The sequence below is a fragment of the Erythrolamprus reginae genome, chromosome 3 (assembly GCF_031021105.1).
Source record: "Erythrolamprus reginae isolate rEryReg1 chromosome 3, rEryReg1.hap1, whole genome shotgun sequence".
In the NCBI taxonomy this organism is placed as follows: Eukaryota; Metazoa; Chordata; class Lepidosauria; order Squamata; family Dipsadidae; genus Erythrolamprus; species Erythrolamprus reginae.
Genome location: NC_091952.1, coordinates 252,025,297 through 252,039,110, shown reverse-complemented (window position 1 = coordinate 252,039,110; position 13,814 = coordinate 252,025,297). Strand labels below are relative to the sequence as shown.

Genomic DNA, 13,814 nt, shown 5'->3' with positions numbered 1-13,814 from the left:
CAAATAAACCTTACCTAAACTACTGTTGAACTACTAAAGAAATATATATAAATAAATAAATATAGATAAATATGTATATATAAAATATGAAACAAACAAACAAACAAATAAATAAATAAACAAATACATTTTATAAAAGAGATCAATAATAAGAACAAAACCAACTCCTCCAACCATTAACTACATAAATCACCTACACAGAGAACCAAATCTCAGGTGAATGCCTTTCATTCAGCCCACGCAAAGGTTTTATTTACTTCCCCTTTGTGACCTCATGCACCTGTCATAAGGATCATTATTTGTGACCTCATGAGGGAAAAGCAAAGCAAACTGATTAGATGATTTAATGCTACTCAGTGCTTTATCTACTGTGTGTGGGGGGCAGTATTTAGTCAGACACCAGTTGTGCAAGTTCTCCCACTTAAATGTGTCGATCATGTCCCCCCTTTCCCTTCTGTCCTCCAGACTATACAGATTGAGTTCATGAAGTCTTTCCTGATACGTTTTATGCTTAAGACCTTCCACCATTCTTGTAGCCCGTCTTTGGACCCGTTCAATTTTGTCAATATCTTTTTGTAGGTGAGGTCTCCAGAACTGGACACAGTATTTCAAATGTGGTCTCACCAGTGCTCTATATAAGGGGATCACAATCTCCCTCTTCCTGCTTATTATACCTCTAGCTATGCAGCCAAGCATCCTACTTGCTTTTCCTACTGCCCGACCACACTGCTCACCCATTTTGAGACTGTCAGAAATCGCTACCCCTAAATTTATTTATTTATTTATTTATTTAGATTTGTATGCCGCCCCTCTCCGCAGACTCGGGGCGGCTCACAATAAAGTGCAAAAAACAGTTTATAACAAATCTAAATTTATACTAAAAACATTTTAAAAAATCCCATTTTCTAAACTCACATACATACACACATACCATTCATAAATTATATATGCCCGGGGGAGATGTCTTAGACATCCTTCTCTTCTGAAGTTTTTGCTAACACAGAACTGTCAATGCAATACTCAGATTGAGGATTCCTTTTCCCCCAGTGCATTATTTTACATTTATTTTTTTATCTTTTTAATACAGTTTATTAATTTTCAGTCTTTTTTGTAAAAACAATAATACAATAATACAATAAATACTGTAAGTGATTCTGCATTGTTACATCATTGCATCTTCTTTTTAAAAATATTTTATATATTTGGACATATTGTACTGATATTATATTATTACAATAGATTTTGCTTGGCGGGTTTATTTATTGTTTGCAAAACTTTCAAATAGCTTGTGGACTCTTTGGCCATTGCTCTGTGGACTAGCATTGATCTACTTGTGGCTGCACTTAATTGGGTCAGTTCTGGATTTTTGTTGAGGATAGGACAAGAGGCAATGGGTGGAAACTGATCAAGGAGAGAAGCAACCTAGGCCTAAGGAGAAAATTCCTGACAATTAGAACAATTGATCAGTGGAACAGCTTGCCTCCAGAAGTTGTGAATGCTCCAACATTGGTAGTTTTTAAGATGTTGGATAACCATCTATCTGAAATATTGTAGGGTCTCCTGCCCAAGCAGGGAGTTGGAGACTTGAACTTTTCTATATACAAATTTTTTAGATTTTTAGATTTAGATTTTGTTCTGTCTGGGTCACTCCAGAAGCCAAGACCAACCCAAAAAGAGAAGCCAGACACACCAATAAAAGGCAAAGATAGTTTATAAAATTCAAGAAAAATCACAGGTAACAGAAAATGTCCTTACAAACAGGAAAATGCTGTATCTTCAGATATATCCACGAAGGCAAAAGTCCATGCAGCAATACAGGATTCTTGCTGCCAATACGAGGCTGTAGATAGCAGACCTACACCTCCCACGGGTCTTCCAAACTGCTGGGCCACAAGCCAGGAACAGAGACGCCGAGAACAAAGCAGGACACAGTAACTCCAATTGATAACACTCCACATGGCCTCAAGGGCTTGCCTGCCTTTTAAACCCTGCTAAGGAGGACCACACCCAAGCCCAGCTGTTCCTAATTCAGTGCTGATAATACTTCTTTAATTGCTCCTTTCTCTGATCTGAACGTCTCTGTTGCATGTCAATGACGGCTTGTGCTTCATCACCTAATGACTCCAAGCTACTAGCTGGGGAGAGGCCCCCCTCCGGGGCTCTCACGCTGTTCTCCTTCATCCCATTCCTGACTTTCCTCTCCCCCGTTCAGCCCCCTCCTCTTCGCTGTCATCCTCCTCCGGGCATGGAGCCAGCAGAGACACAGCCGGTCCCTGAGCAGCCTCAGGCTGAACCACAACAGATTTTAATTGGATTTATATGCCACCCCTCTCCGAGGACTCGGGGCGGCTCACAGTATGTACAGAAAAAACAGGAAACAATAATAACAATCCAATTATACCTTAAAAAACAATCTTAAAATTCTAATTAAAACTATAAAAATCATTCATTCAGCAGTCAAACTAAGCTTTCATCAGTCAGGGGGGAAGGTCTAAGGAACCCCAGGCCTGGCGGCAAAGATGAGTTTTTAAACTTTTTCGGAAGGCAAGGAGGGTGGGGGCAGTACGAATCTCTGGGGGCCAGAGGCTGGGCACCCCACAGAGAAGGCTCTTCCCCTAGGTCCCATAATATGTACATGTTATGTTTCTATTTTAACTCTTTATTTTAAATTTTGTTTTTCTATGCTCGATCCGATGGTACCATCTATTCCACATTTCAAAATACTCTGAGTCTTTCTGTTTGTTTTTCTGAACTTCCGGTTTGCCAATTGGGCTGTTTTTCACACTCCGGAGCTTCAGGAAGCTTCATAGAAACATAGAAGACTGACGGCAGAAAAAGACCTCATGGTCCATCTAGTCTGCCCTTATACTATTTCCTGTATTTTATGTTAGGATGGATATATGTTCATCCCAGGCATGTTTAAATTCAGTTACTGTGGATTTACCAACCACGTCTGCTGGAAGTTTGTTCCAAGGATCTACTACTCTTTCAGTGAAATAATATTTTCTCACGTTACTTCTAATCTTTCCCCCAACTAACCTCAGATTGCGTCCCCTTGTTCTTATGTTCACTTTCCTATTGGACCCGTTCAATTTTGTCAATATCTTTTTGTAGGTGACGTCTCCAGAAACCTGCAGAGTATGAAAAACAGCACATTTGACACCTGAGCTAAAAAGGTTCGCCATCATTGGTTTATGCCATGTTAAGCTATGTGAGCCCAGATCAGCGATGTGCTACCAAAATTTTTACTAGCACACCGTGGGTGTGACTTATGCATTTTGTTTCAACATCTTTCAGTGCAAATTGGGTGCTTTGGGGTGGAGCTCCAAATTTTGCTACCGGAACTGCGTTCCTGGCCGTTCCCGTAGGAGTCCACCACTGGCCCAGATCCTACCCATCAGATTTGTGACCCAGTCACCTCCCCACCCTATAGAATTCTATGAAAGCCTAATCTTGGAGAAACTAGACACAAGAACAGTTTTTTTCCGAACGCCATCACTCTACTAAACAAATAATTCCCTCAACACTGTCAGACTTTCTACTAAATCTGCACTTCTATTCTACTAGTTTTTCTCATCATTCCTATCACCCATTTCCTCCCATGTTGACTGTATGACTGTAACTTGTTGCTTATATCCTAAGATTTTTATTAATATTGTTTCTTCGTTGCTTATTTGACCCCTATGACAATCATTAAGTGTCGTACCACATGATTCTTGACAAATGTATATTTTATTTTATGTACTCTGAGAGCATCTGCACCAAGACAAATTCCTTGCATGTCCAATCACACTTGGCCAATAAAATTCTATTCTATTCTATTCTATTCTATATTTATCAATGCTAAATGTATTATTATTATTATTATTATTATTATTATTATTATTATTATTATTATTATTATTTATCAGATTTGTATGCTTCCCCTCTCCAGAGACTTACAACAACAATACATAGTACAAATCTAATGGTTAAAAAAGGACAGTTTAAAACCCTCATTATAAAAACAGTCATGCATCCCAAACAAACCATACATAAAATGAAACGGCCCGGGCTAATCAATTCCCCCATGCCTGATGGCAGAGATGGGTTTTAAGGATCTTGTGAAAGGCAAGGAGGGTGGGGGCAGTTCTGATCTCCCGAGGGAGTTGGTTCCAGAGGGTCGGGGCCGCCACAGAGAAGGCTCTTCCCCTGGACCCCACCAGATGACATTGTTTCATCGATGGGACCCAGAGAAGGCCAACTCTGTGGGACCTAATCGATCGCTGGGATTCGTGCGGCAGAAGGCGGTCCCGGAGATATCCTGGTCCAATGCCATGAAGGGCTTTATAGGTCATAACCAACACTTTGAATTGTGACCGGAAACTGATCGGCAACCAATGCAGATTGCGGAGTGTTGGTGTGATATGGGCATACCTAGGAAAGCCCATGATTGCTCTCGCAGCTGCACTCTGCACAATCTGAAGTTTCTGAACACTCTTCAAAGGTGTTATCCCATCCTATTGTAAATGGGGCATTTGACAATGCCCGCTACAAGAAGGTTATCCTTTTCCTTCTTTTTAATGAAATTGATGATTAAATCATAAGATTGATGCTTTTCTTTTAATTTCTTTAAAAGGAAGAACAGGCTGCTGTCCTCTGCAGCTCTCAAAGCTGCTGGGGCAAGGAAAGGATGATTTGGGGCTTGTTTTCATTTTGTCATGATTGTCGCTACGATCACCATCACTATTTTGTTGGTTGGTTTGTTTGATTTCTATGCTGCCCTTCTCCTGAGAGTCAGTGTGGTTCACAACAAAAGTTATTTTATTTTATTTATTTATTTATTGGATTTGTATGCCGCCCCTCTCCGCAGACTCGGGACGGCTAACAAGAGCAATAAAACAGTATATAACAAAATCCAATACTACAAACAATTAAAAACCCATTATATAAAAACCAAACATACATACAGACATACCATGCATAAAATTGTAAAGGCCAACACTTTGAATTGTGATTGGAAATGGATTGGCAACCAATGCAGACTGCGGAATGTTGGTGTAACATGGGCATATTTGGGAAAGCCCATGATTGCTCTCGCAGCTGCATTCTGCATGATCTGAAGTTTCCGAACACTTTTCAAAGGTAGCCCCATGTAGAGAGTGTTATAGTAGTCGAGCCTCGAGGTGATGAGGGCATGAGTCTTTGAGCAGTGACTCCCGGTCCAAGTAGGTTCGCAACTGGTGCACAAGGCGAACCTTATGCTAACAGCATCATGTGAACTGAGCATTAAAGTGTGGCTTTGTGTCACACCTGGGCTTGCCCAACCATGTGACCTTAGACCAAGAGCGGGCTACCATTCCCGGCCCTACCGTTTCCCTCCTGCATACGCAGAAGTGAAAAGAACCCGGAAATGGGCAAACAAGTAAGTGTCCGTTCACCACTGCCCGCCGCCATTTTCCAAACAAGTAAGTAAGTGCCCGCTTGCTGCCATTCGCCTTGCTCACCTCTCACTCTGTTGTGGTTGGCTCTGGTCCAGCTCCTGCCCCAAGGAATGTGGAGCTGGATGTGGGGGAAACATCCACATGCCACAGGTCAGTTTTGCTCCCGACAGAATCTCCTGATGAAGGCTCCTCTGACAAAGGAAGCATGAGTGACAGGGAAGAGGGGAGTTTGGCAGACAGCCCAGGAGGAGATCAATCATCCTTATCATCCCTGGATTCTGAACAAGAACTTATGACAGATCCACGCATGCATAGACTGATGAATAGGAGAGAACAACTGAAGGATTATTACAGGAGATAAGTGAGGCCACCTGTGGTTGGGTGGGGCTGCTATAATTAATGCTACAGATAAAAAGAACAGCGTGTTGGTTTAGCCTCATGGCAATTTATCTGATTCATTGTTTCGTCAAGATCGTGGTTTTTGCTGTTTCCCTGTTCAAGACTGTGTTTGGACTTTCTGGACTTTAGAATTGGACTCAATTTCCCAGTTATTGGGTGAGAAATTGGATTTAACCAATTTGTGTACCAGAAAATCTCTTTGACATTTAAAAAGGGATTTTTTTCTGTTTTTCTGTTGATAAAGACTTTTGGGTTTTCCTTCTATCGTGTGGTGTGTGTCTTTCTGGACTAATTACCCTGTAATTACGGGCGGTTGGGACACGCCGGCAGAACACACTCTTGGGGTGAATGGTGGCAGCACGGCCAGTGGGGGGAGCCAGCGCGAGAGGAAAGCAAGGGGCGAACGGCGGGGGAGGACAGCACTTGCGGCAGGGCAGGGCAGGGCAGGGCAGGCATAGGTCTGGGGAAGCTAGGCTACGTGTTACATGGCCACCACCGGAACTGCGTTCCCCATCATTTAGGCTCAGGCCCACCACTATCTTAGATGTACACAAGGAATACTACAGTTCAGTTCTACTCTAGCTGCCTCCAAAACTCAGCTACTAAGTCTATATAGTTTTCTTGGCCATAACATGGAAGTCATTAATTCTTATCTTTTTTTTTGAGATGTTGACTTCATAGTCTGGCCTACCACTCAGAGATTTCCCAGTAGCCTGTTGTTCGAATCTAACGAAGCCTGAGCATTTGCTTTTTCTTTTCAAAATCACCATCCGTGGTTAGATGTTGCTCCAGTAACCTGTCAGCTCCTTTCAGATCTTGCCTGCCATGTGATGTAAATCCAGCCTCGCATTCCTTCCTGATGTTCAGACTCATGTGAATTCCTTTCCTAGTTGCTGGGTTGCATCAGAGCAGACTTCGATGAGACAAGACAAGACACGAGATGCTGAATATATAATCCTGACCTCGTTAGTTGCTGCTGCCATCCAATCCTTCCCATATTTATTTGGGAAAAAAACACCAGGAGCTCAGTCCAGTTTGCCCCATGTGAAAATGTGTCTTCAAGAATATCTATCTGCCTGCCTGCCTGCCTGCCTGCCTGCCTGCCTGCCTGCCTGCCTGCCTGCCTGCCTGCCTGCCTGCCTGCCTGCCTGCCTATCTATCTATCTATCTATCTATCTATCTATCTATCTATCTATCTATCTATCTATCTCTCTCTACCTACCTACCTACCTACGTATCTATCTACTTACCTACGTATCTATTTATCTATCTACCTACCTATCTACCTACCTACCAACGTATCTCTCCCTCTATCTCTCTATCTCTCTATCTCTCTATCTCTCTATCTCTCTATCTCTCTACCTACCTACCTACCTACCTACCTATGTATCTATCTACTTACCTACGTATCTATTTATCTATCTACCTACCTATCTACCTACCTACCAACGTATCTCTCCCTCTATCTATCTCTCTATCTCTCTATCTCTCTAACTCTCTATCTCTCTAACTCTCTATCTCTCTACCTACCTACCTACCTACCCACCTATCTCTCTCTCTATCTCTCTATCTCTCTCTCTCTCTACCTACCTACCTACCTACCTACCTACCTACCTACCTACCTACCTATCTATCTATCTATCTATCTATCTATCTATCTATCTATCTATCTATCTATCTGACTTCTATGCCGTCCTATCCCGAAGGACTCAGGGCAGCTTACAATAGTATAAAATACAAAACAATAAAATGAAGTCAAACATAAAACTGAGTTATAAAACCATTAATTAAAACCCTAATAACATAATAACTAACCCAACACACATACTAAACATTCATACAATTTGGCCATTGTTGTCATTGGTTCATGGCCCCCAGGACTAACAGCAAAGCCAGGTCTTCATGGCTTTATGGGAGGCCAATAGAGTGGGAGCAGTACAGACATCAAGGAGGAGTTGATTTCAAAGAGCCGGGGCGGCAACAGAGAAGGCCCTCCCCCATTGTCCCGCCAGCCTTCATTGCTTGGCTGAAGGGACCTGGAGGAGGCCAACTCTGTGTGCTCTTATAGGTCTCTGGAAGGTATGTAGCAAGAGGCAGTCCCGTAAATAATCTGGTCCTGAGCCATATAGGGCTTTATAGGTAATAACCAACACCTTGCCCTACGTGGCATCGGACCAGAATACCTCTGGAACCGTCTTCTGCTGCACGAATCCCAGCGACCGATTAGGTCCCATAGAGTTGGCCTTCTCCAGGTCCTGTCGACTAAGCAATGTTGTCTGGCAGGCCTCAGGGGAAGAGCCTTCTCTGTGGCGGCCCCAGCCCTCTGGAATCAACTCCCCCCAGAGATCAGACCTGCCCCCACCTTCCTTGTCTTTTGTAAGTTGCTTAAAACCCACCTGTATCACCAGGCATGGGGGAATTGAGACACCTCCCCCAGCCTTATGTAGTTTTATGTATGGTATCCTTTTGTTGTATTGTTTTAAATGATGGGTTTTTAGATTTTTTAAAAAACATTAGGTTTGTTATATTGTATTATTATTATTATTATTATTATTATTATTATTATTATTATTATTATTTAGGTTTGTATGCCGCCTCCCTCTGCAGAATCGGGGTGGCTCACAACAATAATAAAACAATGTACAGAGAACAAATCTAATATTTAAAAATCTAAAAACCCATTATTTAAAAGAACATACAACACAAGCATACCATACATAAAACTATATAGGCCTGGGGGAGATGTCTCAATTTCCCCATGGCTGATGGCAGAGGTGGGTTTTAAGGAGTTTGCGAAAGACAAGGAGGGTGGGAGCAATCCTAATCTCCGGGGGAGTTGGTTTCAGAGGGTCGGGGCCACCACAGAGAAGGCTCTTCGCCTGGGTCCCGCCAGATGACATTGTTTAGTCGACGGGACCCGGAGAAGGCCAACTCTGTGGAACCTAACAGGTTGCTGGGATTTGTGCGGCAGAAGGCGGTCCTGGAGATATTCTGGCCCGATGCCATGAAGGGCTTTATAGGTCATAACTAAGACTTTGAATTGTGACCGGAAACTGATCAGCAACCAATGCAGACTTCGGAGTGTTGGTGTAACATGGGCATACCTAGGGAAGCCCATGACTGCTCTCGCAGCTGCATTCTGCACGATCTGAACTTTCTGAACACTTTTCAAGGGTAGCCCCATGTAGAGAGCTTTACAGTAGTCGAGCCTCGAGGTGATGAGGGCATGAGTGACTGTGAGCAATGACTCCCAGACCAGATAGGGCCGCAACTGGTGCACCAGGCAAACCTGGGCAAACACCCCCCTCGCCACAGCTGAAAGATGGTTCTCATTTAAGTGAGTGGTTTTGTTCTCTTCTCGCTGTAGACTGCAGTCCTAATATTTCCAGACCACTAAACAGATCTGCTGATCTTACTTGGCTTCTCAGCACGGAGAAAGCCAGCCAGCTGTTGGCATCTTCTGCAGTCTCCTCTCTGGTAGTAAGTGTCACAATTCATTTTTGTTTCAGAGTCATACAATGTGTAAAAACTGGAACTTGGTGATCATCCAAGCTCCATCGCCGTTCAGTGAAAAATGAAAACAACCCTTGATTTATTTGCCGTAAATTGCTCACCGCTTCAAGCATACCCCTTGCAGAAAAACAGCTTGTAAATCAATCAGGAGTGTCAAACACAAGGCCCGTGGGCCAAATCTGGCCTGTGTTGTGGTCAGATCTGGCCCACATCGCTGTCTTGGAAAGCGTAGGGGGCCAGCCCGCGTAGCTTCAGCCCAGTCTACCCAATGAGGAAGAGGACATCCCCTGGTCACCTCACCTCAAGAAGGATATAATGTGTTGTGGTTAGCTCTGGCCCAGCTCCTGCCCCAAGGCCTGTTTTGCTCCCAATGGAATCTGCCAACAAAGCCTCCTCTGACCAAGGAAGCGTGAGTGACAGGGAAGAGGGGAGTTTGGCAGACAGCCCAGGAGGAGATCAGTCATCTGTATCATCCTTGGATTCTGAACAAGAATCAATGACACATCCATGCATGTGTAGAGTGATGCATTGGAGACAACAACTGAAGGATTATTACAAGAGAAAATGAGGCCACCTGTGGTTGGGTGGGGCTGCTGTAATTAGTGCTACAGATAAAAAGAACAGCGTGGCCATTTATCTGATTCATTGTTTCGTCAAGATCGTGGTTTTTGTGCTGTTCAAGATTGTGTGTGGACTCTCTGGACTTTAGAATTGGACTCAATTTCCCAGTTATTGGGTGAGCAATTGGATTGCATTTAACCTATGCCTTGTGTGTACCAGAAAATCCCTTTGACATTTAAAAAGGGAGCTGTTTCTGTTTTTCTTTTTAAAAAAACTTTTGGGTTTTCCTTTTATTGTGTGGTGTGTGTCTTCCTGGACTAATTACCCCATAATTACAGTCGGTTGAAATACGCCGGCAGAACATAATGGAACTGGAAAAGGTTCAAAAAAGAACAACAATAATGATCAAGGAAATGGAGCACCTCCCTTATGAAACCAGGTTGCAACGTCTTGGTCTGTTCAGCCTTGAAAGAAAGCATTTAAGAGGTGACTCGATCAAAGTGTATAAAATCATGCATGAGATAGAAAAGGTGGATAGAGAAAAAATATTTTCTCTATCACACAATACTAGGACGAGGGGGCACTCCCTAAAACTCATAGGTAAGAAAGCGAAGGGAAATATTTATTCACCCAGAGGGTCGTTGGTTTATGGAATTCCCTTCCAGAAGAGGTCGTGACAGCTGTCAGCCTGGATTGCTTCAAGGTAGGATTAGACAGATTCATGGATGCCAAGTATATCGGTGGTTATTGAAACGGATGTCCAAGTGCCGCCTCTGTGTTGGTTGAAGCAGGCAGGATTCCCTCGAGTGCCATTTGTTGGGGGTCAAGGGAAAGGGAGGGTTTTGCCTTCTCTTTCTGCTCAAGATCCTTATGGACAATTGGTGGGACATTTGCTTTTGATCTTTCCCCCAACTAACTTCAGATTGTGTCCCCTTGTTCTTGTGTTCACTTTCCTATTAAAAACACTTCCCTCCTGAACCTTATTTAACCCTTTACCATATTTAAATGTTTCGATCATGTCCCCCCTTTCCCTTCTGTCCTCCAGACTATACAGATTGAGTTCATTAAGTCTTTCCTGATACCTTTAAGCCAGTCACATAAACTTTAAGCCACCTGCAGTCACATGATTGTCAAGCCACTCCGAATTGGTCATATGGCTGGCAAGCCACACCCACAAAATAAGCCACACCCACCTTTGGAACAAGGAAGTAAACTGCCTCCCTCCTTCTTTTCTCCAGGCTGTGCCTTTCTTTTCCACTCCACAATGAGCCCCAAACATTGTGTAGAATAGAATAAAATATAATTTTTTATTGGCCAAATGTTATTGGACATACAAGGAATTTGTCTTGGTGCGTGTGTTCTCAGTGTACATAAAGGAAAAGACATGTTTGTCAAGGATCATAAGGTACAAGGCTTAATGGGTACATATAAGCAATCAAATTATATTAGGCACCAGTTAATATAAATTGTAAAGGTAGAAGCAGCGAAGTTACAATCTTACAGTCATTTGTGGGGGGAGATAGGTAATGGGAACAATGAGAAGATTCATAGTAGTGCAGACTTATTATTATTGTTGTTATTATTATTATTATTATTATTATTATTATTATTAATTAGATTTGTAAGACTTAGTAAATAGTTTGACAGTGGTGAGGGAATTATTTGTTTAGCAGAATCATGGTGTTTGGGAAAAAACTGTTCTTGTGTGTAGTTGTTCTGGTGTACAGTGGTCTATAGCGATGTTTTGAGGGTAGGAGTTGAAACAATTTGTGTCCAGGATGCAAGGGGTCTGTAAATATTTTCACAGCCCTCTTTTTGACTTGCATACTATACAGGTCCTCAATGGGAGGCAGGTTGGCAGTAATTGTTTTTTCTGCAGTTTTGATTTTTCTCTGAAGACTGTGTCAGTCTTGTTGGGTTGCAGAACCAAACCAGACAGTTATAGAGGTGCAGATGGCAGACTCAATAATTACCGTTTTTTCGGGAGTATAAGATGCACCTTTTTCCTCCCTAAAAGAGGCTGGAAATTCAGGTGCGTCTTATATTCTGAATGTAGCTTTTTTCCCCAAAGCTTGTTTTTTCCAACCCTAACTAGCTGCTAACGATCTTCCCAGCTCTTCCCTTGCAGGTTTTTTCATTGTTACTCTTTGCGAAGAATGTTTGCCAAGCCCTAGTCTATGCAGGGTTTTTTCATTGCTCTAACTTACTCCAAATGTTTCTTTCCACCCCTAACCAGGTGCTAACGATGGTCCCAGCTTGCAAGCTCTTTCACTGTTACTCTTTGCAAAAATTGTTTTCCAAACCCTGTCTTTATAGGGTTTTTTTTTATTGCTGTACTTGCTCTGAATGTTTCTTTCCAGCCCTAACCAGGTGCTAACAATGTTCCCAGCTCTTACCAGCTTGCTAGCTCTTTCATTGTTACTCTTTGCGAAGAATGTTTTCCAAGCCCTAATTTTTTTCATTGTTCTAACTTGCTCCAAATGTTTCTTTCCAGCTCTAACTCAGTGCTAACAATGTTCCCAGCTCTTACCGGCTTGCAGGTTGCTTCATTGTTACTCTTTGGGAAGAATGTTTTCCAAGCCCTAAGGTTTTTTTTCATTGTTCTAACTTGCTCCAAATGTTTCTTTCCAGCTCTAACCAGGTGCTAATGATACTTTGTAGGACTTGTACTTTCCTCATGTCCATGGGCTCTGGTCATCTCATCTTTCTGGCAATCCCTTGGTTGCAATCATCCCTGTCCCTCTTTTCTATCACTTACCCGTGTTGTCCTTCTCCTTCTCCAGGTTACGGCCACGCTGCCCCTGGGACAAATGCAGGGAAGGCCTTCTGCATGTGCTACGCTGCCCTGGGCATCCCGCTCACCCTGGTCATGTTCCAGAGCCTTGGCGAACGCATGAACACCTTTGTCAAGTACCTCTTGCAACGGATGAAAAAGTGTTGCCGGATGAGGAGCACCGACGTTTCCATGGAGAACATGGTGGCCGTTGGCTTCTTCTCCTGCATCGGCACCCTCTGCATCGGAGCAGCTGCCTTCTGTCATTGCGAAGACTGGACCTTCTTCCAGGCTTTCTATTACTGCTTCATCACATTGACTACAATCGGGTTCGGAGACTACGTGGCCCTTCAGACGAAAGGAGCCCTTCAGAAGAAGCCGCTCTACGTGGCCTTTAGCTTTATGTACATCCTGGTGGGGTTAACTGTCATCGGAGCTTTCCTCAATCTGGTTGTTCTCAGGTTGTTCATGAACATCGAGGAGGAGAGGCGGGAGGCCGAGGAGAGGGCCTCTCTGGCGGGAAACCGGAGCAGCATGGTGGTCCACATTCAAGAAGACTCTCAACATGGCCGCCCGCGGTACAAAGCCGAGGTGACGGACCTCCAGTCTGACTGCACCTGCATGTGTTACAGGTCCCACGAATACACCAGCCGAGTGGTTTCCCACCAAAACTCCTTCAGTTCCAAGCTGAACCTCCAATACTTTCACGCCATCTCCTACAAGATTGAGGAGATCTCGCCAAGCACATTAAAAAACAGCCTCTTCCCTTCCCCCATCAGTTCGATCTCCCCTGGATTGCACAGTTTCACGGACCATCACCGGCTGATGAAACGGCGCAAATCTATCTGAAGGCATTGTCTTCGCAGGGTCTTTTGGGGGAGGTGGGCAGACGGGAGGGACGGACGTTTGTTTCCTAAGATTATTATTTTTTAAAATGAAAACAATTCCTCGAGTGAACCAGAGTGAGGCTAACATAAATCCAGGAGAGAGAGAGAGAGAGGAAAAAAACAACTCTATATGTTGTAAGGGAAGAACAGCACTCCCCTGAAACTCAGCTCTGGCGCACGAAGCATGGACCGACTTTTATTTTCCAGCAAAAATAATGCCTTACAATTAACCTTCCCTCTGCAAGATTTTTGAGGTGA

At 43.4% G+C, this 13,814-nt stretch overlaps 1 protein-coding gene across 1 annotated transcript in view; it reads left to right on the top strand.

Annotated features, from left to right (window-relative positions):
• The window catches only part of KCNK9 (potassium two pore domain channel subfamily K member 9), a 139,077-nt gene extending 125,559 nt beyond the window's left edge, over window positions 1–13,518 (top strand). Inside the window, exon 2 of the mRNA XM_070749289.1 lies at window positions 12,680–13,518. Within this exon, the coding sequence (XP_070605390.1) occupies window positions 12,680–13,518 (839 nt within the window). The remainder of the gene's footprint in view (window positions 1–12,679) is intronic.
• The last annotated feature ends 296 nt before the right edge of the window (window positions 13,519–13,814 follow it).